The sequence below is a fragment of the Oryctolagus cuniculus genome, chromosome 12 (assembly GCF_964237555.1).
Source record: "Oryctolagus cuniculus chromosome 12, mOryCun1.1, whole genome shotgun sequence".
Classification (NCBI taxonomy): Eukaryota; Metazoa; Chordata; class Mammalia; order Lagomorpha; family Leporidae; genus Oryctolagus; species Oryctolagus cuniculus.
The window spans coordinates 105,919,714-105,947,572 of NC_091443.1; the positions used below are offsets into that span (position 1 = coordinate 105,919,714).

At 63.7% G+C, this 27,859-nt stretch overlaps 2 protein-coding genes across 6 annotated transcripts in view; one reads left to right on the forward strand and one right to left on the reverse strand.

Annotated features, from left to right (window-relative positions):
- The window catches only part of ADAMTS7 (ADAM metallopeptidase with thrombospondin type 1 motif 7), a 39,408-nt gene extending 34,780 nt beyond the window's left edge, over positions 1-4,628 (forward strand). For both annotated transcript variants that reach the window (XM_002721600.5, XM_051834567.2), the window contains 5 exons: positions 405-557; positions 982-1,155; positions 1,238-1,384; positions 1,754-1,916; positions 4,258-4,628. In XM_002721600.5, coding sequence (XP_002721646.3) covers positions 405-557; positions 982-1,155; positions 1,238-1,384; positions 1,754-1,916; positions 4,258-4,415 — 795 coding nt within the window. In that variant the 3' untranslated portion in view covers positions 4,416-4,628. The remainder of the gene's footprint in view (positions 1-404; positions 558-981; positions 1,156-1,237; positions 1,385-1,753; positions 1,917-4,257) is intronic.
- Positions 4,629-6,147: 1,519 nt separating this feature from the next.
- The window catches only part of TBC1D2B (TBC1 domain family member 2B), a 64,686-nt gene continuing 42,974 nt past the window's right edge, over positions 6,148-27,859 (reverse strand). For all 4 annotated transcript variants that reach the window (XM_051834568.2, XM_051834569.2, XM_051834571.2 and 1 more), the window contains 9 exons: positions 24,796-25,028; positions 23,785-24,168; positions 20,417-20,527; positions 18,724-18,917; positions 16,782-17,276; positions 14,893-15,010; positions 11,650-11,835; positions 10,261-10,382; positions 6,148-8,360 (listed from right to left, as the gene is read on the reverse strand). In XM_051834568.2, coding sequence (XP_051690528.1) covers positions 8,165-8,360; positions 10,261-10,382; positions 11,650-11,835; positions 14,893-15,010; positions 16,782-17,276; positions 18,724-18,917; positions 20,417-20,527; positions 23,785-24,168; positions 24,796-25,028 — 2,039 coding nt within the window. In that variant the 3' untranslated portion in view covers positions 6,148-8,164. The remainder of the gene's footprint in view (positions 8,361-10,260; positions 10,383-11,649; positions 11,836-14,892; positions 15,011-16,781; positions 17,277-18,723; positions 18,918-20,416; positions 20,528-23,784; positions 24,169-24,795; positions 25,029-27,859) is intronic.

Genomic DNA, 27,859 nt, shown 5'->3' on the forward strand with positions numbered 1-27,859 from the left:
AGCTGCGTGGAAAGACACTGGGGCCCGTCCGTGGGTCCCCACACTGCCCCAGCGGGAGAGGCGAGCTCCTGTTCAAATCCCCGATTCTGTGTGGGGATGATGGGTAGATCCCTGCTTATCCTTGGGGTTGCATAACTGCAGGCACTGGAAGCCAGACGCCTTTCCCGGGGGCTTCTGGGAAGCCATGAGCCTCGTCAGGGTAGCTGGGGAGTGCAGCCCCTCACCACTGAGCCACTGGGCTTGGCTTTTAATTACAGGGTGCTTGGGAGGGGGTGGATGAGTCCATTTTGTAGACAGGAAAACCAAGGCCCTTGGTTGAGGTCCCAGCCTCCTGGTGGGGCAGTCGCCCAGCTGGATCTGCAGGGTGGGGACCGGCCCAGCCCTCACTGGCTTCTGCCCCACAGTGCTCCACCACCTGCGGCCTGGGCGCTGCCTGGAGGCCCGTGCGCTGCAGCTCCGGCCGGGACGAGGACTGCGCCCACACTGGCCGGCCCCAGCCCGCCCGGCGCTGCCACCTGCGGCCCTGTGCCACCTGGCACACGGGCAACTGGAGTAAGGTGAGTGCCAGGCGCTGGGCAGGAGAGGGCTTGGCACGGTGTCGCTACTCAGGAATCACCGATGCATCAGGCGTTACACAAACTCCGGGGGCGAATATCCTGCCCGTTGCTGTCAGGGACTTGAACGTCTGTTTTGGTGTCTGACCCCCGTGGAAGCAGAGGGATGGTGGCATTGACCCCCACCCCAGTCTTCCCGTCTTTCCTCCACCTGTGCAGCCCCTCCCCCACCTCCTGTCCCCTTCCCGCTGCTCCTCCACCTGCTACTGTTGGACAGCCTCACTCCTCTCCACCTGTCCCATCCTGGGGCAGCCCCTGGCCCCGCCGCCTGCTGCCCGGTGCTCTTCAGGGCCACGACCCCAGGCCGGGTCTTGGGTGGGTGCTGGTCTGGACAGGGGGAGTGCACACACGTGTCCCCGGTCCCCAGTGCTCCCGCAGCTGTGGCGGTGGTTCCTCGGTGCGGGACGTGCAATGTGTGGACACACGGGACCTCCAGCCTCTGCGGCCCTTCCACTGCCAGCCCGGGCCTGCCAAGCCGGCTGCCCGTCGGCTGTGTGCCACCGAGCCCTGCCTCAGCTGGTACACGTCTTCCTGGAGGGAGGTGAGGCCTGGGGGCCTGAGGTGCGGGCAGGGAGGGCCTCAGACCCTGGCCAGGCGCTGACCACCACCCCCTGCCCTCCCAGTGCTCCGAGGCCTGCGGTGGCGGCGAGCAGCAGCGGCTGGTGACCTGCCCGGAGCCGGGGCTCTGTGACGAGGCGCTCAGGCCCAACGCCACCCGGCCCTGCAACACGCAGCCCTGCACGCAGTGGGTGGTGGGGCCCTGGGGCCAGGTGAGCCGGGGGCTGTGGGCGCAGCAGGTGGGGCGTTGCGGGTGGGCTGTGCTCCGGCCCTGCCAGTGTGGGGTGGGGCTTTGGTTTGGGGCCTGAAGGAGGGGTCGGTGGTGCTAGGGAGGAGGGTGACGCGGACAGCACGGGCAAGGCCACGGCCCCATGGCAGGAACCGCAGACCGGGGTGGGTCAGGCGGCCAGGCAAAGGCCAGGGTGGCAGCAGGGGGCGGAGCTGGAAGGTTCAGGGTCTCCAAGGAGCTGGCGCTGGTGTCCTTGTCCCGGGCGCTGAGCCTGGGCGAGGTGGGCTGGGTGGACTCGGTGAGGCGTGGGAGTGGAGCTCCGCGAACCTCAGCTGTCCCCGCCTCCGTGCAGTGCTCGGCCCCCTGTGGCGGGGGTGTCCAGCGGCGCCTGGTCAAGTGCATCAACACCCAGACGGGGCTGCGCGAAGAAGACAGCGACCAGTGTGGCCACGAGGCCTGGCCCGAGAGCTCCCGGCCATGCGGCACAGAGGACTGCGAGCTCATCGAGCCTCCACGTGAGTGTCCCTGCACCCGGCACTGCTGTGGTGGGCGGGGCGTGGAGGGGGTGTGGCGTGGAGGATGGCGGAGGCGGGGCTCGGAGGCCGGAGGGGCGGGGTGAGGGGGGCCATCACACGTGGGCTGCTCCATTTTGGGTCTAGGCTCATGAGTGGTTATGAAGCTGCGAGATGCCAGGCAGAAGTGGGACAGAGCCTGGGATCAGAGTCGGGAGGGGTCTCCGCTGTGCAGGCTGCTGCGTCCAGCCTGAGGCTGCTGGAAGGCTGGGCCCCGGGGAAGCCCCCACCCCAGCTCTGGCCTGGTCAGAGGCAACCGCGCCCTCTCAGGGCCCCGCCCACCTCTGGCAGACTGTGGCTTCCTGGCCAGCTGGGTCCTCCTGCGGCCAGGGTCCGAGCCACGGTGACCATGGAGGCCCCACCCCTACACACACTTCCTTCCTGCAGCCCAGCTGCCCAGCAGTGCCAGGCACAGGAAGCCGGTGGCCCCCCGGGCGCTCGCCAGCTGTGGTCTTGAATTCATTTCCCTCACCGGGCCCCCACTTTCCTGCATGGAGGCACTGGCCACCCTAGTCCTGGCATGCATGGGCTCTGTGGGCAAAGGGCACCCAGGAGCTGCTCGGATAAGGTGGCCCCTTCCGTCCACGGTAGCCGCTGTCATTCCCCATTTGGAGGTCAAGGTCAGGGGGAGGGCTCAGGGCTGCCTGGGTGCCAGCCGAGGGAACCCAGCGGTTCAGCACTTGTGCGCAAAGAGCAAGCTCCCGCATCTATGGGCTGTGTGCTGCCCACCACCAGGACAGAGGCCGTGGCCATCGGCCTGGGTCTGCCTTGTCCCCTGTTCCAGCACGGCCTTCCCTGCAACCTGGAAGGCTCCGTGTTCCTGCCCGGAGTGGCCACTGCCCGTGTCCCTGGCAGGCATGGCTGCCCAGCCCCACACCCTACACTCAGGGCCACCTGCCCTGCGCCGGAGCGCCCTGGGCACTCATCCTGCCGGCATCGCTGATACTGCTGGGCAGGCCCGAGCTTGGTGTGGGATTCAGACACTTGGTGAGGTTCAGGCACGTACAGGCGACGCCTCACTCTCAGGGCTGAGTGGCCCCGACCCTCTGCCCCTCAGGGTGGTCTCAGGGCCAACAGCGACGTGGGGGGGTTATGCTCCCAGGTGGTGAGGACCAGCTGGGGGAAGGGAGCAGGAACTGGGGCCCAGGGCTTGCAAGGTGCCCCGCGTTGGGGGTGGGCTGCAGCTGGGGCCCAGGGCTTGCAAGGTGCCCCACATTGGGGGTGGGCTGCAGCTGGAGGACCCATGGGGTGTGGGCGTTGGGCAGCTGGGAGAACCTGGAATTCCCAGGATGTTTTGATGGTTCATGGGACTTTGTGGGAGGACGTTCAGGAAGCCGGGAAACTCCAGGGTGTGTGGTCACCATGGCGAGGCGGCCAACCTACCAGGGTGGCGTCCGCTTTGGGGGGTTAAGGACTGGGAAGGGAAGTGAGGCCCGGGAGCTTCTTCACACGCGTGGGCCAGGGCGCAGGCGTGCACACGGGTGGAGGTGCCACCTCGCCTCGTGCCCTCGGCCCAGCTGGGGACGTCCCAGGCCTGGGGCCTCCCGCCCCCTCCTCCCCTGAGAGATCCAGGCAGCAAGAAGGTCCCGGAGGCAGCTGGGGGTTGTCAGCAGCGGCAGCAGCCCCGGGAGTGAGGCCAGGAGGCTGGAGGCGAGCCACTTCCCAAAATAGCTCTGATCACACGGGGCACGAGGGCCAGCCAAGCTGCGTGCAGCCGCCCTCCCTCCCCAGGGGGCCCATGCTCAGCCCCAGTTTCCGCTGAAGCCCCGGATGGCCCCGGGCCCACCCTCGCTCAGGGCTTCACTACCCAGCAGAGAAGTGGGGGCCGTTCTGGGCGGTGGACTCGGCTCTGGTCTGCCCCAGACTGCTCCTGCGGGGGTGGTCCCAGAGGCCAGGCAGGGCAGGTGCACTGGGACAGGGGGGTGGCGGGGGTCAGAGGAGCCCTTTCTGCCCCCTGCCCCACTGCCACCACTGGCAAGACCTCAGTGGTTGCCAAGAGTGAGTGGGGAAGGACATGGAGTTGGGGCACCACCCCGGGCAGTCTCGGCTTCTCACAAGCATTTGAGGGGGTCGGAGGTGAGGTCTCGGGCCCTTTCCTCCAGACCTGAGCCGGCGTCCCCAGATTAGGGCAAAAGCAGGTGGGACAGAGAGACCCCTGCAGGCCCTGGGGTTCCAGGGGGCTGGGACAGCACAGGCAAAACCCCAGGGAGCCCCACTGTCTCCGGCACGAGGGCACGGGCTGAGGCAGGCGGGCTCTGACCTACCTGGCACACGCTGCCCCCAGGCTGCGAGCGGGACCGCCTGTCCTTTGGTTTCTGCGAGACCCTGCGCCTGCTGGGCCGCTGCCAGCTGCCCACCATCCGCGCCCAGTGCTGCCGCTCGTGTCCCCCCACCGGCCGCGGCGTCCCGTCCCGAGGCCATCAGCGGGTGGCTCGCCGCTGACCCGCTCTACTGGACGCACAGACCGACGATGACAACGATGACGCACGGACCTCAGCGCCCCAGCAGGGCTGCGGCGGCCCCGGCCCCGCGGCCCAATGGTGCTAACCCCGCCGCGTGGGCAGGCTGGGGATCCCCTCAAGAAAGGGTATTTTTTTATTCTAACAGTTTGTGTAACAGTTATAATTTACATAAATCAGCACCTACTGTTCCGGAGCACGGCGTGGCTTCTGCGTGGATCCGGGGACCCTCAGCGGGAAGTGCCCCGCCCCCTCTCACCTCCAGGCCGGGTCTGCAGGGAGGCTCCGCCCCCACCTAACCCACATGGATGGCCTCGTGCCTCCTGCTCAGGCCCCCAGACGGCCCAGGCCCCCCACTCCCGGGTCCTGAGAGACCTGCGTGGGGATTCAGACACAGGTGCCCCCAAGCAGCAAGGCCCATCCTGTCACCATGGGGACAGTCCCCACCCCCGGGCGCAGGACCCCAGCTGGGCACCCTGGTCCCCTGTGGCACCCATCAACTCCTTCCAACTTGGTCCCCACTTGTCCCCTCTTCCATCTCCCTGGTGCTCAGGGAGGGGCTGGGGTGGGCGTGGTTCTCTCAGGGCAACCCCTCCCCCACTGCCCACCCGGTGCCCACCTCCTTCCCCGTTCCTGCAGTTCCGTGCCAGGGAACCTGACTGTGGTGCCCACGGCAGGGAGCTGGCGCGTGTGAGGTGCTTTGTGGCCTGTCCGGGGAGCGGGGTGCCTCCTAGCACTGCCGCCCCACCCTCACCCCCACCCCAGCTGGAGGGCCTTGGACTTGGCCCTTTGATCACAAGTCCCCCCCCCCAGGCCCTTTCTGCAAGTGGGGGACACTGAGGTTCAGACACCTACAGGCGATGCCTCCCACCTGCTCTTGTGGACCCTTGGGGTGGGGAGCCAGGGCAGGTGCTGGAAATCACTCCCTAGGACAGAGACCAAGGGCAAATGCCCTGGACACACAGGCCCAACTCAGGCCTTGAGCACCACCTTGGGCCCCTGACCGGGCAGGAGAGGGCCCGAGCAGCCCCTGCAGGTGGCTTTGAAGGCAGGCGGTCTGTCTGGGGACACTCAGGAAGGCGAGTCACCGAGGGCTGGCGAGAGCGGGCTGAGCACGCGGGCAGGGAAGTGGCAGCAGGGCCGGCCCAAGGAGGCCCTGGGGACCACGCTCCGAGTTAAGGGCTTTCCAGGGCTTAGTGCAAACTGCCTTTGGCAGTGACCCCTAGGGGGCTCCAGACCCACACGGGGCAGGGCAGGCATGGTGGCAGAGCCCTGTGGTCCTTGTCCCAGCTCTGCCCGTTGCCGTGTGCTGTGGGATCTCAGGAAGCTCCAGACACCGAGTCCGTGTCCCCGGGGCTCCGTGGGGCCGGGCCTGCTCCGTCTGGGGCTCCCGGAGCCGCCCTGCCCAACCCCTCTAAGACATTTGGTCTTAATCATCCCTGTTTTTCCAGTGACGGCTGGGGTGTCCCCAGCAGCAGCCCGGCAGGAGGCAAACAGGCTTGTGACTCAGGCTGGGCCTGGCCTGGGGGCAGAGGGCGGGGTGCTGCTGCACACACAGGCACCCCAACTCCCCGCCACGGCCCTTGAGCCCCCAGGGCCACCACCGCTGACCAAGGTAGCCCTTGCCAAGGCCCATGAGCAAACCCAGAGTGCGGGACGCCCGGCACGGCCAGGCCCCTCCCAAGGTGACCGCAACGGCATCTCAAGGCGCGGCGTTGTACAAATTAGTATTTTATTCTTGCTGTGGTTACCACCGCTCCAAAAGGTAACGTGTGCATCAGCGGCGAGGCCGCCACGTGGGAAAGGACAGAGTGGCCGGGCAGCGACCCCCCCAGCCTGCCCTGCGAGGACGCCCCATGGCAGGCCGGAGGCAGCGCCGCGCAGGGTGTGGGGGTGATGACACAGGCGTTTGGCCTCGTGTTTCCCTGACTTCCTCTGTCCACACAATGTAGAGACACCAGAACGGCTTCCCGCAGCGCCGGGCTGGGGCGAGCGGGGCCTCGCGCAGGAAGTCTGGCAGGCCCGCGGGAAACGGTGGCACCGGGCAAAGCGGCTGCGGGGGCCCCGGGCCTCACACACCCGTGCAGTAAGGACTTGCTATATAAAATAGATGTGCACGGTAGAGAAAAACCTTGATAAAATAGCCTATAAAAATAGAAACTGTAGTGAAAATATACACAAGTACTAACAGGGCCAATAAAAACCCCGTGGTCGCAGGAGCTGGCCGTCCCCACAGGGTGAGGGGGCCTCTGCTGGCCGGCACGGGCACAGGGCAAGCAGGCTGGGGCTACCCTGGGGCTTCCTGCCCGGGGGCGCCAGGCACAGCTGGCAAGGCCGCCCATGCAGGGCCACGGCTGGTGTTGGCACGGGTCCAGATGACAGCAGTGAGGCAGCCGCTGCCACCCAGGGCGCTGGCGGAGGTAGGGGGACCTCAGGGGCCCTCGAGGGGCGGGGGGGGTGGGTAGTGCTGGCTGCAAACCCTGGGGCCTGCAGCTCCGGGAGGAGGAGTCAGCTCGTCCCGCCCCCAGAGTGGGCCAGGCCCAGGGCTCCCAGGACTCCAGGCGCTGGTGCAGGAAGGCTCCCTGCAGGCCCCAGGGCGTCTCCTCCAGGTCTTCCCTGCTGTCCCACAAACCTGCTGCTTGGGGCTCCAGTCTCACCGCCCCAGCGGTAGTGCTCGCTCGTAAGATCCTTCAGGGCCGCGAGTGGACCCCAGGACGGCAGCTGATGCGCTGGGCCCACCCCCACCCTCCCCATGGTGACAGCCATCGTGTCGCCCCAGGGCAATGGGGGCGGCCAGGGGCCCCCAGCGTGTGGTCCCAGCAGCGAGACAGCCAGGCCCGCATCGCAGGGTCACCTCCCAAAGCAGCTGGGCCTCGGACAGCAGCCAACAGAAGAGCACGAGGAACCCCACTTCTGATTCCTGAGAAGGAACCATGGCTTTTGGCTTGTTAGAGACCAGCTCTCTCTACACAGAAAAAAAAAAAAAGCACTGAAGACAGGTGGGCGGAGCTCAGACAAGTGTGTCCCACACCAAACACCACAGGGAGGCTGCACCAGGATGGTGCCCCCTGCACACGGCTGCACACACTCCGCCACCACAGCCACGCGCTCTGGCTCGCAGAGCCGGCGTCCCCAGAGACACCAGAGTGCCCCCCGGCCCTGGGCCCTGACAGCCCCTCATCCCCACCCCACACCGGCTCTGTCTGAGACGGCTCACTCTGCGCTGCCCCCCGCCCCCCAGAGCCCCCAGAGAAGCTCCCTGTCCGCTCCACGGAGGCCGGCCTGGGGGCCTGTTCCGCGGTTCACCTGCCAGCCCAGCCCTCCTGTTCTTCCGCACCAGCGCCCAGCTGAGAGGCAGCGTTTCCCATGGTGCTGGCCGGGGCGGCCAGGCTGACCACTCGGGCTGGGGGCCCCCGTGGGCAAAGTCCAGCGACGGGCATGGCTGGCGGCGTGGGCTGGGGGCGGCCTCGGTCTTCCAAGGACGGCCCCTACACTCCCTGCACCTGCCCCGTGCAGCCGCCAAAACACACACGCCGTGCCCACTGCAGCGGGGAGAACGTGGGAGAGCCGGCAAGGTCGGGGTGCCGGGGGGCGGGCGCCACAAACGGACGCCCCCAACAGCCCGCTGGGAAGTGCCGAGGGCTCCCGGTCAGGCAGGGCGCGGCCGCACGTCACGGGGAGCGCTGGGCCCGGCCCGCGGGCGAGAGCAGCAGCGTCCGGGGCGGGCGGCGCTCAGGTGTCCTCCTCCTCGTCGCTGACCAGCTCGCCCTTGTCGGGGCTGCTGTCCCGCTCGCGCAGGAAGTCCTCCCGGATGGCCTCCAGCTCCGTCAGCTCCAGCCGCACCTTCTCCAGGTGGTAGGCGCGCCGGTTCCGGATCTGGCGCAGGGGGAAGGGGTTCAGGTCTCCAAAGGAGATGCTGATGAGCTTCCTGGAGGGACACAGGACGGACACGGGTCAGGGGCTCGGGGCACGCACCCACACGGCCCCTCCCGCAGCACGGCCCAGCCCGGGGCCTGGGGCGGGTGTGGGGAGGGCACCCGGGCAGGTGCTGAGTGCCTGCCCAGGGTCAGATCTCAGCTGTGCCACACAGGAGACCAGAACGCCCACCCCACACTGGGGTTAAGGGCGTGGAGGCACGGGGTGGGGGGGGATCCACAGGGCCAGCATGAAGCCCAGCACAGGGCAGTGCCAGGACGTCCCCAGGGCAGCTGTGCCCTGTGTGTGTGTCAGGACACAGACCTCGGACACACACGCAGCGTCAGGGCTTCACATCACTGCTGGTGGAGGCCCCGGCGGACACGGGGAGGTCGGAAGCGTGGCCGCCTCACCAGGCCACGACTGTGGTTTACAGACAGAGCCGCACGCCCCCCGAGGCCCGGCCCTGGATTCCGGCACTAACCAGGCCCCAGGACACGTGAGAAGCCGGTCCGCCCTACATGGAGGCCTTGCTTCCCGACAGCAGGGGCTCGTCCCCCTCCGGTCAGCCCCGGGGCCTGTATTCATGACGCCCCTACACAAGAGCGAGAGGTCAGAGGGCCTGGCTCTACTCAAAGGCCACATCCCGAACGTGTCCTGGAAGGCAGGGTTCTCAGAGACCAAGACGGGCTGGGCATGGCGACCCTGACAGGGCCGGGGCTGGACACCAGGAGCCCACAGGCCCCACAGACCCAGCGCCTGAGCTGTCCACCCCTTGTCCACTACAGAAAGGGAATGCCCAAAGTCACAGCGCTGACGGAGGCCAGGAGCAGGGGACACCACACTGCCCTGCCCCGTGGCTGAGGTCAGGCCACGGTGCCCAGCGCCCTCGGTGCCAGTGGAAGTCCTGCTGCAGACGGGATGAATCCCCCCGCGTCTGTGTGTCCACAGTCACCATGGCACCCAGCCCCCCTGCTGCAGGCGGGGTGAATCCCCGGCCCCCCTGCGGCTCAAGCCAACTGCAGGGTTCCTGGCACCAGGAGCCACCCACAAGGTGGCGCTGTGGGACCACACTGATGGGTCACAGGCCCAGACTGGGCGGGGCAGGGTCGGGAGCCCTGGAAGTTCATTTACTGTCATTCCGGGTAATCCTGAGCCAGTGCGGGGGCTCGAGCCCAGACTCAGAATCCATCTGTCACCGGCAAATGTCCTCAGATAACCCTCTTCCTCACGGCAAAAACCAGGCCGCTGCCGCGGGACCTGCAAGCCTCAAACTGCCTTAAAAACCCACTCCCGGGCCGGCGCCGCGGCTCACTAGGCTAATCCTCCGCCTAGTGGCACCGGCACACTGGGTTCTAGCCCCGGTCAAGGCGCTGGATTCTGTCCCGGTTGCCCCTCTTCCAGGCCAGCTCTCTGCTGTGGCCCGGGAGTGCAGTGGAGGATGGCCCAAGTGCTTGGGCCCTGCACCCCATGGGAGACCAGGAGAAGCACCTGGCTCCTGCCTTCGGATCAGCGCGGTGCACTGGCCCCAGCGCGCTGGCTGCGGCGGCCATTGGAGGGTGAACCAACGGCAAAGGAAGACCTTTCTCTCTGTCTCTCTCTCTCACTGTCCACTCTGCCTGTCAAAAACAAAAAAAACAAAAACAAAAAACCCACTCCCAAGGCAGATCCTAAACCAACCTGGATGAGGCCCAAGTCTGAGCATCAGCCACAAGGGCCTGGACAGCCCAGCTCCGCTCGGCCGGCACCAGCCTGCTCAACTGCTCACACGCCTGCCCCGCCCCCCCGCCCCGCCCAGCCCCGTTTCCCAGGCCTTCTGGGGTCAGCGGAGGCCTTGTTCCCCACAGGGGCATCGGGGACAGGGCTGGGCCCTCATGTATGACCCCACTGCCCGGCCCGGCCCGGCGGCTCACCTGGCGTCCAGGATGGTGCGGGTGAAGTAGCGGAGATACTTGAAGATGGACATGGAGTCCTGCAGTTTCAGGATCTCCTCCTCCTTGTACTTAAAAAGCGCCAGGGCGAAGCGGAAAATAACCTGGCGGGAGGACAGGCAGGCTCGTCAGCGGGGACCTCGCAGAGAAACACCTCCCGTCGGCTGGCTCACGCCCCCGAAGGCCCGCGTGACCAGCAACCAGGGCTGGGCTGAAGCTGGAAGCCAGAGACCCTGCCTCCCAGCGTCCCCACTGCCGGGGAGATGGAGTTGGGAGCCGGAGCCAGGAACGGAGCCCGCGCGGCGACAGTGACACGGGTGTCTGAACTGCGGCTGCAATGCCTGCCTTGAAATAACGTTTCAATAAATGCAGGCCAGGTTTGCCCAATTCCCAGACTCTGGAAAGCTCCACTCCACGGCTTCCACCTCACGAAGGAAGCCGGGGCTGGAAATGGGCAGAGAATTGCTTTACTGCCTGGCTGCTGGGTGATGGTGCCGGAGGCCCCTTCAGGCAGCTGCGGCACGATCGGCTCTCCCCGCACCTCGGCCACAGGGGCCTGCGTGGACAGCAGTGTCCACGGGGCTCAGAGCCGTCTCTCCCCCACCCGCCTGGCTGTGGTCTCCTGCGGACACTTCAACCCCGCTCAGAGGGCAGCCCAGGTGATACGGAGAACGCGGGGTACTTAGCACGAAGCCCCCCTGCAGGGCCAGCGGGTGTCCCGTCAGAACCAGCACCTCTGCTCCACGACTGACCCCCCCCCCCCCACGCCTGCACGCCAGACAGACGTGTCAGGAGGGCACACGCGGCGTAGCCGGAGACTGGTGCATCCTACGCATCCGTCGCGGGGGCTGCTGTGCAAATCACTGGTGCAACTGTGCGAGACCGCCCAGAGCCAGGTCGGCACCCCTGCCACGGCACTGTCTCCAGGACACCAGACAGGCAGGGAACCCGCCCGCGAAGACCGCCGAGGAGGCTGAGAGGGGCCCTTGCCCTGGGACTCTGAGCCACATGGCGTGGGCTCAGGCAGTAACCACACGCTCAGTAGAAAACTCACCTTTAAACACCTACGAGACCAGTGTGGAGCCTCGTGGGCAGTCAGGCTCTGCAGCTGGCGGCCCGGGCCCGCCCCCATAGACCTGCAGGCCTCCGTCTCCCCAGCCACACAACAGGCCCCACCTCTCGACAGACGGGGAATCTCAAGCCGTAAAGCGTGGGCTGGCTGCTGCGGCGAACGAGCAGACGGCTGCTGTCGCCCAGGCCCCAGCCCTTCGCCAGCTGCACCCGGCACTGCCGAGGCCCCGGCACCGTGGGAACCTCTGCTGCCACTCCCCGCGCACGCCCTGGGCCCAGCGCCGAGCCGAGCAGACCCACCTTTGGTCCCTCGTAAAGGAAAGAGTCCCAGATCTTAAAGAGGATGTCACTGACGACGCTGTCCACAAACACCACCAGGAACCAGTTGAACGTGATGAGGGTGTAGTCGACTTTGTACTGCTCAAAGTGGGCGTGCAGCCGGGCCAGCTTCTCACTCATGAGGTCTCTGAACACCCGCTGGTCCACCTGCGGGGGCAGCAAAGGGAGGTGTGGGCTTTGCCATGGCAACGGAGCAGAGGCTGAGTGTGGGAACACCCAGCACAGCTGTTCCGGACGCACACCCAGCAGGTGCACAGCAGGGGTCCCTTTTCACAGCTCGCGGGGTCTACAGCCTGAGACCAGCTACTGTGCTCCAACGTCCTGTGGAAACGGATGCAGCAGAGCCGCAGGACAGCCCGCCTTCCACCTCTCTCAGGCACAGGAGAGCTGACACAGCGTCTCAGAGGAAGGGTGACACCTCCACGCCAAGCGCACAACAAATGCGTGTTCACCAGGTGGCGGGGGCAGGGGTGCGAGGACCAGTCTGCGTCTTACTCCCACACTCACTGGCTGGGCAGCTTTGCGCAAGGGACGTTGTCAACAGTTCTCAAGTCCTGGGGCCGGCGCTGTGGTGCAGCAGGTAAAGCTGCCACCTGTGGTGCCGGCATCCCACGTGGGGACTGGGCCGTGTCCCGGCTGCTCCACTCCCACCCAGCTCCCTGCCAATGTGCCTGGGAAAGCAGCAGAAGATGGCCCAAGTGCTCGGGCCCCTGCACTCGCATGGGAGACCCGCAAGAAGCTCCTGGCTCCTGACTTCGGATCAGTGCAGCTCTGGCCATTGTGGTTCTCTGGGGAGTGAACCAGCAGATGGAAGACCTCTCGGTGTTTCTCCCTCCCTCCTCTCTTTGCAACTCTGCCTTTCAGGTAAATAAATATTTAAAAATAAATAAATCAATCTTAAAACCAAGCCCAGTTCTGAGTCTTGTCCAGGCCAGTGTGAAGGTTAAACTGCCTGAGCCAGGGTGGACACTGCTGCTCTGTGTCAGGCAGGCACGGCGACGGCTGGATGAGTTTCAACCATGACCTCAGGAGTTAAAAGGAGGGACCGTGACAGCAACTGGAGGCCCCGAGCATCGCGGGGCCGAGCCTGGAGGAGAAACAGCACCGACACCTGGAGCCCAGGCCTCCGCAGAGGGGGCAAGAGGCAGGTGGAGGCGGAGCAGCCTGGCAGCTGCCGGTCACGGGGGCCACCATAATGATTCTGCAGTTACCAATTCAGGAGCGAGCGCCACGGCACAGCGGGTGAAGCTGCCACATGTAACAGGGCACAGGTCCAAGTCAAGCCACACCCGACGGCCTCTTCAGTCTCTTGCGCCCCCCCCCCCCCGCACCCCTCCCGCACACGGTGCTCTCACGCTCAGACCGCCACGGCCCCTTGTCCCCACTTCACAGCCCTGGCAATAGGGACCAGTGGTTACCAAGCAGCGAGGATGGCTGTCCCCGAGAGCAAGGGATGGCACCACAGCCCACTCGGCCCGGAGATGGCGCAGAGCCTGGGACTTCCACGCTGGCCCTGAGGTGGGCCAAGAGCCAGGCACACAGCCCTCCCCCACCCGGTGGCAGACGGCCTGGGTCTGGAGGCTGTGGGGCCTTGGCAGAAGGCTGGCGAGGAGCAGCCTGCCAGGGAACGCTGGCCCCAGCCTCTGCTCCGGCCCCTCCCCTCGGAGCGCGGCGGACGTGGGATGACTGTGTCATTCAGCTCCGTGCCCGTGCCTGGTGAGGTCCTGGCACACAGCGTGCACTCGAAGCACGGCACAGCTGAGAGCCGGCGGCTGGGCTGCAGTGACTGCGGGCAAGGGGCCTGGCGCTGGGCTCCGGCGGGGGGCAGCTGGGCAGGGGTCTGCAAAGCACAGCTCTGGGGCCGACAGCACACACACCGCTACCCCCATCCTCAGGGTAGCGCACCCGATGTCCTACAGGATTCAGACTTACTGGGGGCAGGGGGGACAGGAAGCGGGGTGTGGCCCCTCCAAAGGCAGGAGACACCCCTACACATGGGTTTCTAAAGCCTCTTCGCCAAAATAAACTCACCTTTAATTCCACTTCCCACAAGCTCTCTGCAGTCCCATGTATGAAGTAAGACTCAGTCTAACCAGGAAGTGGGGAGCAGTCTAAATATTTGTGAGGTTTTAGCCAGGGGCCAGCTGTTCTTGTGACAGAAGCGCTGAGAAGCCCACAGCTGCCGTGAGGCAGCCCAGGGAGGGCCACGGCCGGACGCCAGCCCTGGGCTGGGGCAGGGAGGGGAGCAGGTGGAGGTCCCATGGAGACCAAGCCGCCCCCAGGGGCAGCACCACGACGGGGGAGGGGAGGAACCCTTCAACCCCTCCTGCCACCCTCCTGTCCCCTGCTGGTGTGTCCTGCTGGGCTGCAGTCCATCCCTGCAGCACCGAGCACGGCACGGCACAGTGAGGATGGCTCTGGGGCCAGGCTCGGGTGTGAACCCCAGCAGGACGAGCACCGCGGAGCAGGCACACACGGGCTTGGCTCAGGTCAGGGGACAGAGGGGCCCCTGGAGGTTGGACATGTGAGGGGCCGGCTGGTTGGGAGTCAGAGCAAAGATCAGAGTGCAGCTGGGGTCAGTGGTGGCCCTGGGCAGCCTGGGGAAGAGGCGCCCTGGGCTGCAGGGGCCACGGCTCTGGTTGTGAGCCGGGACTGTGGCAGACGGGACAGAGACCCTGTGCTCTTGTGGCCACACCTTCCTCCCAGCCCCTGGCCTCAGACTGCAGTGCAGGAGGTGACTGCTGGTCCCAGTCACCGCACTCCTCCCCAGGAGGCAGTGAGGGGCCTGTCCCTGGGGGAGGCCGACCTCGGCTGCAGGACTGCACTGGACCTCAGGTATCTGACTTCCTCCCCACTGCTCCCTCCCGGGCTGGGCTCCTCTGCCGTTCTCAGCTCCCACCCGCGCCCAGCAGAAGCTCCTGGCACAGCTGATCCCGCCCGGCAGCCGCGTCCTGGAGGTGCCGAGTGCCTCGGGCTGTGACGCGGCTGCTGGGGAGGGGGTGCCGGGCCGTGAAGGCAGCGTCAGGTCTGCAAGACCCGGCCCTTCCCCCTCTGTTTCCAGCTAGCTCAAGGACAGCGACAGGGCCTTGTGCATGGCCACCACTCGGTCCCTGAGGGACAGCCGCTGATGCCATGGACTCCAAGCCTGCCCTGCGAAGGTCGCGCAGGGTCCCCCTTCCACGCCACCGGGCGGCTGGGACGTACCTGGGATCCCAGCAGGGTCTTCGTGTAATAGTCTCGCGGCATGAAAACCTCCACGATGGCCACCAGACACCAGAAGGCGTCCTCCTGCTCCAGGTACAGAAGGGCCACTGCCGCGAGCCTGCAAGCAGAGGGACAGACGAGGTGAGCGCTGGCCCCTGGCCCCCGGACGCCACCGAGAGGCCCGCTGAAGCCGTCTCTCTCTCACAGGCAACGGAGACCGGACGACGAGCATGGCGGCATCGAGAGAAAGAGGCCAAAACCCTGGGGCCTCGGCCCGCGGCACCAAGCCAGGAGCATCGGTCACAGCGACCCCGGGCCCCTGCTCAGAGGCTGCTAGCTGTTGTGGTTTTCCCCCTTAAATTGTACCGAACTCATCTCAAATGAAAAGGGGAGAAGGGGACCAGGACCAGGGACGCCTCAGGTTGGACAGGATGGGACAGCAGGGGTGACAGCTGGCCAGCAGTGGAGGAGAGAGATCCAGGAGGCACAGGTGCAGACGCCAGGCCCACAGCAGCCGGGGACGCCAGGGCTCGGCAGAGCCCCAGCTCGGGGGGCCTCTGGGAGGAGGGGCCCGAGTCACCTAGTGGAAGCCACCACGCGAGAGGAAGCCACCATGCGTCTACGGAGACTTGGACGCTCAGGGTCACGGCCAGGCACTGAGGACCCCAAAGGCAAAACCCCAACAGAGAGCGGCAGTTGGGAGGCTTCCACTGGCACTGCGGCTGGCGGGCGGTGCAGAGGGAAAGCCTCGGTTGTCCGAGGGACTGACTGCAGCACGCCAGGGCACTGGCACCCTGCTGCCCACACAGGCACGCTCACGTCCGCCCGGATCCCTCGGAGGATCCCGCCTCCAGGAATCTGCCCAGTGAGCAGGGACCAGGGGAAGTGTGGGTTTAGGTGACGCACGCGGCTGTACCAGGCGGGTCCGTCTGCAGGCTCCTCTGTGAACGCGGACTGTCGGGAGCAGCGGGAGCCCCTTCCTGCCTTTCCTGGGCACACGCAGGCGCTGCCCGGGGACCGCGGCGTTTCAGGACGCTGCGTCCTGCTGCACACGGCCCCCGTCTGCAGGGCGGCACGCAGCAGTGGGGCCAGCACTCAGGGCTGCAGGGGCCCCGGCACTGAGCCATCCTGCACTGCCTTCCCAGGAGCTTCAGCGCGGAGCTGGACCAGAAGTGGCGCAGCTGGGACTCTAACGGGCGCCCACAGGGGATGCCCGTGTCACAGGTGGCGGTCCCTGGGGCCCAGGCTCTCACCCTTGGCTCGCAACATCTCCACTGCCTGCAACCCTGCTTTCCGCGTTCACTACCCAGAGAGGAACGTACGTGGACGGCTGCAGGGACAGCAGAAGGCAGAAACTACAGTTACGAATGGTCAAGCAGAGTGGGGGCAGCAGACGTGTGGTAAGAAGCGCCCGGTGGCAGGAGGAGCGTCGTGGAGAGCGGACGACGAGCCTGCCCCGGGAGCAGGGGAGAGGCTGCCAGTGTGAGAGCCACGGAAGGCCCCGTCCACAGGGAACAAGTTTAGGCCCTTCGAGGGCTAAGCCGCATCAGAGGACGAACTGTCGGGGGCGACCTCCTGACTCTCAGAGACCCTGCACAAACAGGGCGTGACCGCGAGCCCGCGCTGCACGCACTCCACAGTAACGAACTCAAACCTCGGATCAAAACCCGGCTGCCACGAGGGCAGGGAAGCGACAGGAGAGACTCCCCGGATTTGGACTTCGTGTTCTCGCCGCTCCGCGGAAGCACGCGCGTCTCCCTCCATCGGGCCAGAACCAGGGACATTGGAACACTAAAGCCGGCTGCAGAGCCCTGGCTTTTCTTGGCCAAACAGGAAGTGCGGGAGCCACCCCCCGCCTGGGCCGCGGAGCGCGGGAGGCCGGCACCCACCGGTTGAGGCCCTGGCAGTAGCCGATGTCCGGGTTGCGCCAGGAGAAGGCGAGCAGGACGCTGCGCAGCTTCTGGACGCCCTCGGACGTGGGGCTCGAGTAGTGCTTGTTGTTGGGCAGTGTGCGCAGCAGGTCCAGCTCGATCTGCTTGGAGGCCGGGTTCTGCTTCTCCAGCGCCTTCTGCAGCAGGGCCTGGAAGTAGCCGGGCTCGGCGCCGTCCTTGAACTTCCTCCTGTGCAGGTCCACGCACCACTTCCACACCTTGGAGCGGTGCTCGTGGGGGATGCCGGCCCGGATCAGGTTCTTCAGCTCCGGGGAGCGCACCATCTCCCTGTTCACTGTGCTCGCAAAATAGTTCTCCCACTTGACGCCGGTGGAGACGTCCTGGTGCTCCGCGAGGTGCAGCGTCTTCAGGTCGAGCGCGCGGACCCTGGCCACCAGCCTCTCCTCCTCGCCGTCCTCGGGCACGGTCCTGAACCCGTAGATGTCGTATTCGCTGGGGGCAAAAGCAGACAAATCAAAGTGCTGGGGGCTTGGCAAACGGCCAACAAAGCAGGGCAGAGGACTGGAAGCCAGCACGCGCACTCCAGCGTGCGCGCTGCAAAATCAAAGCCACCTCCCTCTCACTCGACAGGGCTAGGACAACCGGCTGCCTGCGTGGAAAGAACTAAAGGCGACCTCTTCTTGACAGGGTTCCAGATGGCTAAAAACCCCGCACGTGAAAAACACAGGAATGCAAGCCGTACCGCAAAGCAAGGCTGTGTTTATCGATCACACGCAGACGTACATGCACTTTATGTCTCGGGGCATCACCGTAAGAGGTGAAGAGATGAGGAAGGTGTTGATGAGACATTAGGGACGAGAGGAATGAGGGCGCCAGTGGGCAGAACAACGTCCCCAGGGACGTCCGTACCCCGGCCCCTGTAACCCGTGACTGTCCAGCCAGCCCCGAGCTGCGCGGCCCTGGGCTCCACACCTGTCCACACCCGCTGCGGATCCACACCCGGCACCTGGGAGCTCTGGGTGCGGGAGCTGCGCACGGGCCGGCAGCACATCTCTCAGTGCCACCTGGGGGCCACACGCTGGATGCTCAGAGGGAGGACTGCGTCAAGCTGAAGCAAGGCTTCCCCGGGCCTGGAGTGCGGGGAGAAGCTGGGAGGCTGCAGGCAGCGAGAGCCAGACACGGGGTACCCCGGGGAGGGGCAGAGGGGAGGAGCCAGAGGGCGGGATGCGCTCAGGGAATTCGGATTTCTGCGTGCACTGATGCTTCATGAGTCTTGTTTTCAGAAGCCAAGTCAGGAGGGTTCCTAGTGCAGGACCCACTCTGGGCGTCCAGAGTCCGTGATTTCCAAAAGAGAAACCCTGCATGGTGCTGTGTGTCCAAGTGTGCTAGGGGCGAGGGTGTCCCTGCTCCCACCAGATGCCCCGTGGGTTCTGAGCCAGGCATCCGGCAACCAGGCAGCTTCCTTGGTTTTAGCGGAACCCCTGGGCTCCCAACCCACCAGGGGTGCAGCTATGCCTCAGGTCAGGAGACATGCTCCCCACCCCTGGGAAGACGGCCCCCCCAGGAGAAAGCAGGGGCTGGAAGCACGGCTGCCCTGACGCGGCATGCAGGGCAAAGTCCGGAGCCCCCAGACCCAGGCCGAGGCCCTGTACTACCACTGGCTGCTGCAGAGAGCAACACCCAGAGACACCCAGTGTGACGTGCGGTTCTCTGCAGACGGCTACTGCTGCTTCAGGAGGAGGGCGCGACAGCCCGGCCGCCACCAGCCCCGTAACTGACAAGGTGAGGTCAGGAGGAGGGCGCGACAGCCCGGCCACCGCCAGCCCCGTACCTGACAAGGTGAGGTCAGGAGGGCGCGACAGCCCGGCCACCGCCAGCCCTGTACCTGACAAGGTGAGGTCAGGAGGGCGCGACAGCCCGGCCACCGCCAGCCCCGTACCTGACAAGGTGAGGCTTCAGGACCGCTTGCTCCGGCTGCTCCTGGCTCTCCACCTGCAGGGCGTCCTCCAGCAGCTGCGCGATGACCTCCCGCGCGGGGCCCTGCTCCTCCGAGCACACTGGCGCCTGCATCTCCTGCAGCAGTATCAGGTACTTGCTCTCGACCTGGCAGAGCTTGGCTTCCAGGCTGGAATACTGGAGAGAAGTGGCGGTCAGGGCCTCCGCCCAGGCGGGCGCAGGGAAAGGCTCCCGAGGGCCTCCAGCAATCGGCGCACGGAGGCCGCGGCCACTGGGAAGTGGGCCGGAGACAGCGCCAGAGACAAGGGGGTCGACTGACGTCTCGGGCCGTCTGTTGTGTTTAAATGGCCTCCCACGGCCCCCCTCTTCCTCCTAGGGGGTCTGCCACTGCAGGGTGATGACGGCAACATGTGACCTCCTCCAGGCAGGGCTGGGGTGAGCTGCAGATGTTAGGCCAGGTGCCAACAGCAAGGGCAGGCTGGGCCACATGAACATGGGCCACGAGTGTCCACCCCACGCTACACCCACTTGGGCCCCAGGACTAGCTCCCATCTGCCACGGATCAAACAATCAAATCCAGTCTGGAAAGCACTCAGGAACAGGTGTGGACAGATGCGCTGTCTGTCCAAAATCTACAGAGGGTGCGCACGCTGCACCAGGCGCCCTCACTGCTGACCCGCCCCTCCCAGCCAGAATCTCACACCTGCTCTCACACAGCCCTGCCGGGCCCCGCCCCTCCCCTACAGACACCAGACCCACAGCATAGCATAAACCAAGCCCCGATCACCTCACTTTGGGGGACCTCACAATTGCACTTCCCTTTCCCGAGATCTCCATTCATGCATCTGTACAGACAGAGGCTGCGTCTGTGTTTCCATCATAGGCTGGTGAGATGGAGCACACAGCTCTACGTGCAACACGTATTAAATATATTTTCTACTGGAAGCCATCTCCTTCCAAGCACCAGGCTGAACTTTTTTTTTTTTTTAAGATTTTGTTTAAATATATGAGAGGTAGAGTTACAAATACAGAGAGGAAGAGACAGAGAGGAAGGTCTTCCATTCCCTGGTTCACTCCTGAAATGGCCAGAGAGGCCAGAGCTGGGCTGATCCAAAGCCAGGAGCCAGGAGCTTCTTCCAGGTCTCCCACACAGGTGCAGGTGACCAAAGACCCAGGCCATCTTCTACTGATTTCCCAGGCCACAGCAGGGAGCTGGATCAGAAGTGGGCAGCCAGGACATAAACCGGAACCCATAAGAGAGGTCGGCATTGCAGGTGAAGGCTTAGCCTACAACAACACAGTGCCAGCCCCCTGAACTGGTTTTAAACCATGCTCATTTTAGGGCCAGGGCTGTGCCTAAACAGATTAAGCCGCCACCTGCAACGCTAGCACCCCATGTGGGTGCAGCTGTAGGTCCTGGCTGCTCCACTTCCAGTCCAGCTTGGGCTCCGCACCCACATGGGAAACCTAGAGGAGGCTCCTGGCTCTGGCTTGGCCCAGCCCTGGCCTTGGCTGTAGCGGCCATCTGGGGAGTGGGCCAGAGGATGGAAGATCTCTCTCCTTCTCTGTCTCTCCCTCTCTCTGTAACTCTGCCTTTCGAATAAATTGGAAAAAAAAAAAAACAAGAGGCACACCTATCCCATTGTCCCACCCCTCCCTCTGTCCAGGCGACCCACCTTGGCCATCAGATCCCGCTCCCTCCTTTCTGCGTTTCTTCGTAGAGCTGAGAGTTCCAAAATCTCCTTATTGAGAAACTTATTCTGGGTTTTGTATCCTTGTAGATTATCCTGTTGCCAACAACAACAACACATCAGTTCCCACTGTCTGAACACTGACTCCTTATGTAACTGGCATCTCGCTGCCCCGCCCCCAAACAGCCCGGCTACGCTGAGGACCTGGGAGCTACGGCCACTTTCTTACAGGCTGCGCACGCAGCAGGAGGCTGGCACGGATGCTGGAGGAGATGGGGGCGATAATTACTCAAGGGTGGCAATTCAACTGATAACAGGAATAACTAAATAAATAGGTCTTATTTCCTGAATTTTTGCACAGATTTTATTCATTGTAAGAGTATCAAAATAAAGGCAACACCTTAATTTTTGTTTTTTTGACTAGAGAGACGACAGTTTCCGTCAGTTCTCATTTTTACTTATTCTCCTTATGTGGGAAAGACCACACGCATCTACAGTGACCCACGTGGGAGGCCGGCACCGCAGGCCGTGGCTTAACCGCTGCACCACAGCGCTGGCCCCTAAACCTACCTTTTATAATTACATTTTCCAAGTACTTTTTGAAGCACCCACATATACTAAAGGTCAGGCATATTCAAGGTTGTATACACACATAAAACAGACTTCTACTGGCAACATTAACCAAAGCTTAAAAAAATGACTATTTTATAGTAGACAGAAGTATGAGCATCAAGTATTAAGATCAGGTTTTGCCTGCTGTCTCGGGTTTCTCCTTAATGCATGCTCTGGCCTCACGTATCCAGTGGGTGTCGGAGACCACGTGCACATCCCACCAGTGTTTGTTTTTGAACTTGCACTTGAGAACCGGCTGCGAGGTCTCGGGCGCGCCTGGCAGTCATCAGGTCACTCCACTGACCGTCCTGGAAGGCGCCGCCAGGTGTGAGGGTCGTGCATTCGACCTTTGCCCTTCCAGGATCAACTCCACCCCAGGGGCCAAACTCCCCAGGAGCCAAATTAATGGCAGGAAGTGGGTGGCCAGCGAGGAACATTTTGGGGCAGGTAGGATCCGTAGCTACCTGTCTGGGGTGAATGGCTGCACCCAAGGACAGCTTCTCCAACAGAACCTCGAGAACCAGAGGCAGTGAGGACTCTGAGGCCCCCCAGGCCCCCCCAGCGAGGACTGAGGCCCCCCAGCGAGGACTCTGAGGCCCCCCAGGTCCCCCAGTGAGGACTCTGAGGCCCCCCCAGGCCCTCCCCAGCGAGGACTGAGGCCCCCCAGCGAGGACTCTGAGGCCCCCCAGCGAGGACTGAGGCCCCCCAGCGAGGACTCTGAGGCCCCCCAGCGAGGACTGAGGCCCCCCAGCGAGAACTCTGAGGCCTCCCAGGCCCCCCCCAGTGAGGACTGAGGCCCCCCAGCGAGGACTCTGAGGCCCCCCAGTCAGGACTCTGAGGCCCCCCAGGCCCCCCCCAGTGAGGACTGAGGCCCCCCAGCGAGGACTCTGAGGCCCCCCAGTGAGGACTCTGAGGCCCCCCCAGGCCCTCCCCAGCGAGGACTCTAAGGCCCTCCAGCGAGGACTCTGAGGCCCCCCAGGCCCCCAGTGAGGACTCTGAGGCCCCCCAGTGAGGACTCTGAGGCCCCCCAGCGAGGACTGAGGCCCCCCAGGCCCTCCCCAGCGAGGACTCTGAGATCCCCCAGGCCCCCAGCGAGGACTCTGAGGCCCCTCTGGCCTCACTGACAGCGGCCCAGGCCCCCCAGCTCCCGCCTCTGCACCCAATGCCCTGCCTTCTACCTCACCAGCGGGTCAGCACCCCAGGCCCAATGTGAAGAGTCACTCTGGTCTGGAATCTGCCCCCCCCCGCCCAGCTCTAGCACAGAGAGGACACTGGGAGGAGACCACCATCCTCCTGTGGAGGTGTCAGACTGTCCCAGCTGAGCTGTGGGTGTGGGGCATGAGCAGGTGGCAGGCTGTGCAGAGAGGAGGGGCGAGAGACAGCCTCCACAGGTCCCACGGGACAAGGACGTCCTTGGGGGTACAGAGAAGCCTCAGCTGCCTGATGGCGGGAGAGGGGCAAGACTTCACAATGAGCCAAGCAACACAAGCGGTGGCACTAAGGGTGCATTTCCAGGGACGCTTCTCAGGACACTAATAAGGGGCCGGCACTGTGGCACAGGGAAGCTGCCGCCTGTAGTGCCAGCATCCCGCATGGGTGCCAGTTCCAGTCCCGGCTGCTCCACTTCCCATCCAGCTCTCTGCCATGACCTGGGAAAGCAGCAGAAGATGGCCCAAGTCCTTGGGCCCCTGCACTCATGTGGGAGGCCCGGAAGAAGCTCCTGGCTCCTGGCTTCAGATTGGCCTAGCTCTGGCCATTGTGGCTATTTGGGGAGTGAACCAGTGGATAGAAGACCTCTCTCCCTCTGTCTCTGTCTCTGCCTCTCTGTAACTCTGCCTTTCAAATAAATAAATAAAATCTTAAAAAAAAAAAAAAAAGAAGTCCTGTTTAAAAAAAAAAGAAAAGAACACTATAGGTCTTGCTCTACTCATCAAAAGAATCCAAAAACACACAGGGCTGGCTGCTCTTCTGTCACCCACACTGGCTCAGAGGCCACGGCCTGCAGAGAGCCACGGCTTGCTCAGGGAGTGTGTGAGTGTGTGTGTATGTGCGCCCCGCTCCTCGCCCTCACCCTCAGCCTGTGGGTGTGTGTGCGCCCCACTCCTCGCTCTCACCCTCAGCCTGTGTGTGCGTGTGTGTGTCCTGTTCCTCGCAGCCTGTGTGTGTGTCCTGCTCCTCGCTCTCACCCTCAGCCTGTGTGTGCGTGTGTGTCCCGTTCCTCGCAGCCTGTGTGTGTGTCCTGCTCCTCGCTCTCACCCTCAGCCTGTGTGTGTGTGTGTCTCACTCCTCTCCCTCTCACCCTCACCCTGTGTGTGTGTGTGTCTCACTCCTCTCCCTCTCACCCTCACCCTGTGTGTGTGTCTCACTCCTCGCCCTCACCCTGTGTGTGTGTGTCTCACTCCTCGCCCTCACCCTGTGTGTGTGTGTCTCACTCCTCGCCCTCTCACCTCCAGCCTGTGTGTGTGTGTGTGCACACCTTGCTCCTCGCCCTCTCACCTCCAGCCTGTGTGTGTGTGTGTGCACACCTTGCTCCTCGCCCTCTCACCTCCAGCCTGTGTGTGTGTGTGTGCACACCTTGCTCCTCGCCCTCTCACCTCCAGCCTGTGTGTGTGTGTGTGCACACCTTGCTCCTCGCCCTCTCACCTCCAGCCTGTGTGTGTGTGTGTGCACACCTTGCTCCTCGCCCTCACCCTGTGTGTGTGTGTATGTGTGTGTGCACACCTCGCTCCTCGCCCTCTCACCTTCAGCCTGTCCACCTCCAGCTGGTCGTGGCCGGCGGGGGCAGCCAGGGGGGAGCCAGGCCCCGCCGGGGGAGGAGACGTGCAGCCCTCGCTCTCGCTGAGCTTGACGATGACCTCGTCCTTGGCCTGGATGGTCTCCATCAGCATGCCCAGCTGCTCGTTGAGCTCGCCGACCTTGCCCTTGAGTGTGCGCACTTCCTGCTGCAGGCTCTCTCTCTCCAGGCCGCACCTCTCCAGCTGGCCGGTGAGGCCCAGGATCTGGTCGTCCTTCTGGTGCAGGAGCACCAGCAGGCCCTTGGGGACGCCCTCCCCGGGCCGGCTGCTGCTGAAGTACCTGTCATACTGCGAGGAGCGCACCGTCTGCTGCAGCAGCCGCACGAGCTCCTGTGGGGGAGGGGAGGGGCACGGTGACCACCGACAGCAAAGCCGGAACCGCGGCCAGAACTCGAGCCAGGCTCAGGCTCTGCCAGAATCTCTAATACCAAGCTTCCTCTCGAAGGCTATCAAGACAGAAAGGCAGACGGCATTTGCAGCAGAGAACAATACTGGGAAGCGGGCCGGACGGACGTGCACCCTGCGATGGGCAACAGCTCCCGGTGGGCGAGGATGCAGTCGGCACTCTGGGACCGACCCGGCTGCTGAGCGGTCACGGCCGTCAGGAATGACCGGCTCAGGAAGCAGCCGCGCTGTGTAACGGGACGTGGAAGCTCCCTGACCGACTGGTCAACGACTCTGGGCTGAAGCTGGGTTTAGAGGGGTTCAGTGTTGGGGGCAGGAGACGGCCCCTTCCCCTGACCCGCTTAGAGGGGTCTTCGCCCTCCTTATAAATGCAGGGCAGGGGGCGGGGAGGCTGAGCTGGTGGCCATGGCAACATGAAATCTTGGGAGACAAGCACTTCTTGGGGAAACAAAACTGGCCCCACAAAGGTCCCGGGCAGCACAAACCCGGCCTTCCCCCATGGCCCGTGGTCCTTCTCCCTGCTGCCGGGGGGGGGGGGGGGGGACCGGCTACCTTCTGACTGGCCAGGTCCTTCCTCAGCCGCTCCAGCTCCTCCTGCTGGCTCTGCACCTGCAGCTGCACGTCGGGGGCCGGCTTGCCGATGCCGCCACCCGCTGACGCGCCCTCGCCGGCAGGGTCCCCGCTGCTGTGCCGATTCTTGTAGGACCCGATTATGTCTTTCAAAGGGCGTTTTCCTTTGTAGGGGTTCCGTCCAAAATCAAAGGGGAATCCCGAGCCAGCCACTCCTACACAGAAACAAGACGGCGTTACGTGCAGGCCACAGAGCAAAGCACCCTGCAAACTGTGCTCCCCGAGAACGTGGGGGTGGGACTGCTGTCTGCCCCCCTTGGTCCAGCAGGGGTGAGGAATGTCCTGCCCACAAATCACGTGGTCTAGCCCTGCAGGTGGGACTCAAAACTCAGTGAATCTATAGCAGGCTGCTTTTGAAGTCCAGGACTCGGTATGGCCATGGGTGATGCTATAGCACCCAGTGGCCCTAGGCAGCACAAAGGATCCCGCCCCTGATAGGTGATGACCCGAAGAGGATGCCCCTGCTGGACCTTCTTCAGAAGGCCACCATCTGTTCACCAAGGACAACCACAGACAGCCAAGGGTCTCTTGGTTCCTAATTTTACTCGTCTGTCCTTTATAAAAACGCACCAAAACATGTTTTCTAAAAATTGTAAAAACAAGCCGGCGCCGCGGCTCACTAGGCTAATCCTCTGCCTGTGGCGCCGGTACTCCAGGTTCTAGTCCCGGTTGGGGCACTGGTTCTGTCCCGGTTGCTCCTCTTCCAGTCCAGCTCTCTGCTGTGGCCCGGGAGTGCAGTGGAGGATGGCCCAAGTGCTTGGGCCCTGCACCCACATGGGAGACCAGGAGGAAGCACCTGGCTCCTGGCTTCAGATCAGTGCAGTGCACCAGCCGAAGCGGCCATTTTGGGGGTGACCCAAGGGAAGGAAGACCTTTCTCTCTGTCTCTATCTAAAACTCTGCTTGTCAAAAAAAATTGTAAAAACATTTCAATGCATGATTTAAAATACTCATTTTTTTCTCTTAAAAACGAGTATTTAAAAATATTGTGGGGTTCAAATAAATTTTAGTACAGGTGGATTTAAATTTTTTTTTTTTGACAGGCAGAGTGGATAGTGAGAGAGAGAGACAGAGAGAAAGGCCTTCCTTTGCCGTTGGTTCACCCTCCAGTGGCCGCCGCAGCCAGCGCACCGCGCTGATCCGAAGCCAGGAGCCAGGTGCTTCTCCTGGTCTCCCATGCAGGTGCAGGGCCCAAGTGGGCCATCCTCCACTGCATTCCCGGGCCATAGCAGAGAGCTGGCCTGGAAGAGGGACAACCGGGGCAGAATCCGGCGCCCTGACCGGGACTAGAACCCGGTGTGCCGGCGCCACAAGGCACAGCATTAGCCTACTGAGCCGCGGCGCCGGCAGATTTAAATATATACTCAAAATACAAAGAGCCGCAAAGGAGAACACCCTGCACAGGGCTGATTTATATAAAGTTGGAAACAGGCAAAACTAAGCTACAAACTAAGTTGCTGCCAGGTGGGGCGGTGCCTGCAGGGGCCTGGGCCCAGCTGGCTCCTGGTACTGGGCCATCCTCACTCTCAAAGCCAGCGCTGGTGACCTGGCACGCTCACCCTGAAGCAAGTCTTTGAGCTATTATGTGTCTGATTTGGGGACTTTTCTCTACGTTACACTTCAGTTAAAAGTTTACATAAAAATAGGGGAACAGCAGAAAGAAAAGCTTAAAAGGGGAACAGGACGAGGCAGGGTAGTTCACTTCCGGGAGGGACACAGGCAGCACAGCCCGGAGCTGACTGTCTCGGAGCCGTCACAGGAGCCAGGAACCGAGTCCAAGAGGCTCCAGTCCACAGGTGTTTCCGTCTGCGACTCTGAGGCCGGCCCCCTCTCCAAGGGACCAGCCGTTCCCTGCCAGGAGCACACCGTCCCCGGTGCTGGGCTTCTCCCCCCCCCCCCCCCCGAGCCTCAGCTCTATGGACTCTCCCTTCCCATTCTCGCTCACGTCTGCCCCTTCGCTTTCTCTGTCTCCAGCTGAGTCGGAGCCAACAGCGCTCACTTTCAGAAATCCTAATCGCGGCCCACCACTGCTCCCCTCCAGGGAGCACGCCCAGTTCACGTGAGCCCCTCTCCCGGGCGCCCCGTGCCAGGCGTTAGGTGGCTAAGCACGGGGGATGTGGCCACAGTGTGCGCCGTGGCCCATGGGCCCACACATCCCACACCACGATCCTGGGGAGCAGAGCAAGGCTCCCTCCCCATGCAAATGGCGGCAAAGCTCTCTCCAGGGCATGGGGTCAGTGTTTCTTTCAGTGAGTTCCCGAAACGGCTGTTAAGGGCATCAGGCAACGGGGCCGTGTTGTGGTGCAGCGGGCGGGACACTACCTGGGACGCCCGCACATCTCCTATCGGAGGGCCTGGGCCTGAATCTCCACCCCTCTCCCCACTCAGCTCCCTGCTAATGCACACTCTGGGAGGCAGCAGGTGATGGCCCAAGTACTTGGGGCCCTGCCCCCCACGTGGGAGACTGGGATGGAGTTCCGGGCTCCTGACTTCGGCCTGGCCCAGCCCTGGCTGCTGCAGACATTTGGGGAGTGATCCAAATGGAAGATCTCTCTCTCTCCCTTCTAAATGAAATTTAGAAGCATTAGGCAAGAGGCTGACGGGGAATTTTATGAATGGATCAAGCTTACAACCCTAAACCCTGCCCAACCTGAACGTCACAAGAGCGAGTACTCAGCACATCTCCAGCCCCACGGGGACATTTGCCAAAATCACAAGTGACCCCTGAGCCCGGGCAGCATGAAGGAAATGAACCCCAAAACACAGCTGTGAAACCCACATGTGGGAAACCCTCGCATGACGACGAGGCCCCTTCAGCAAAGGTGGCAAGGGTGAGGGACGGGAAGAGACAGAGCCGTTTGGGCCGCAGGGGTCCAAGCAGGGGCACCCTCAGCACAGCGAGGCCACTGCCCCATCCCCCTGGGAGCAACCCGACTGTGCGCAGACGCGGAACAGACGCGGGGTCGCTGCTGGAGCTGTGGTCGTAG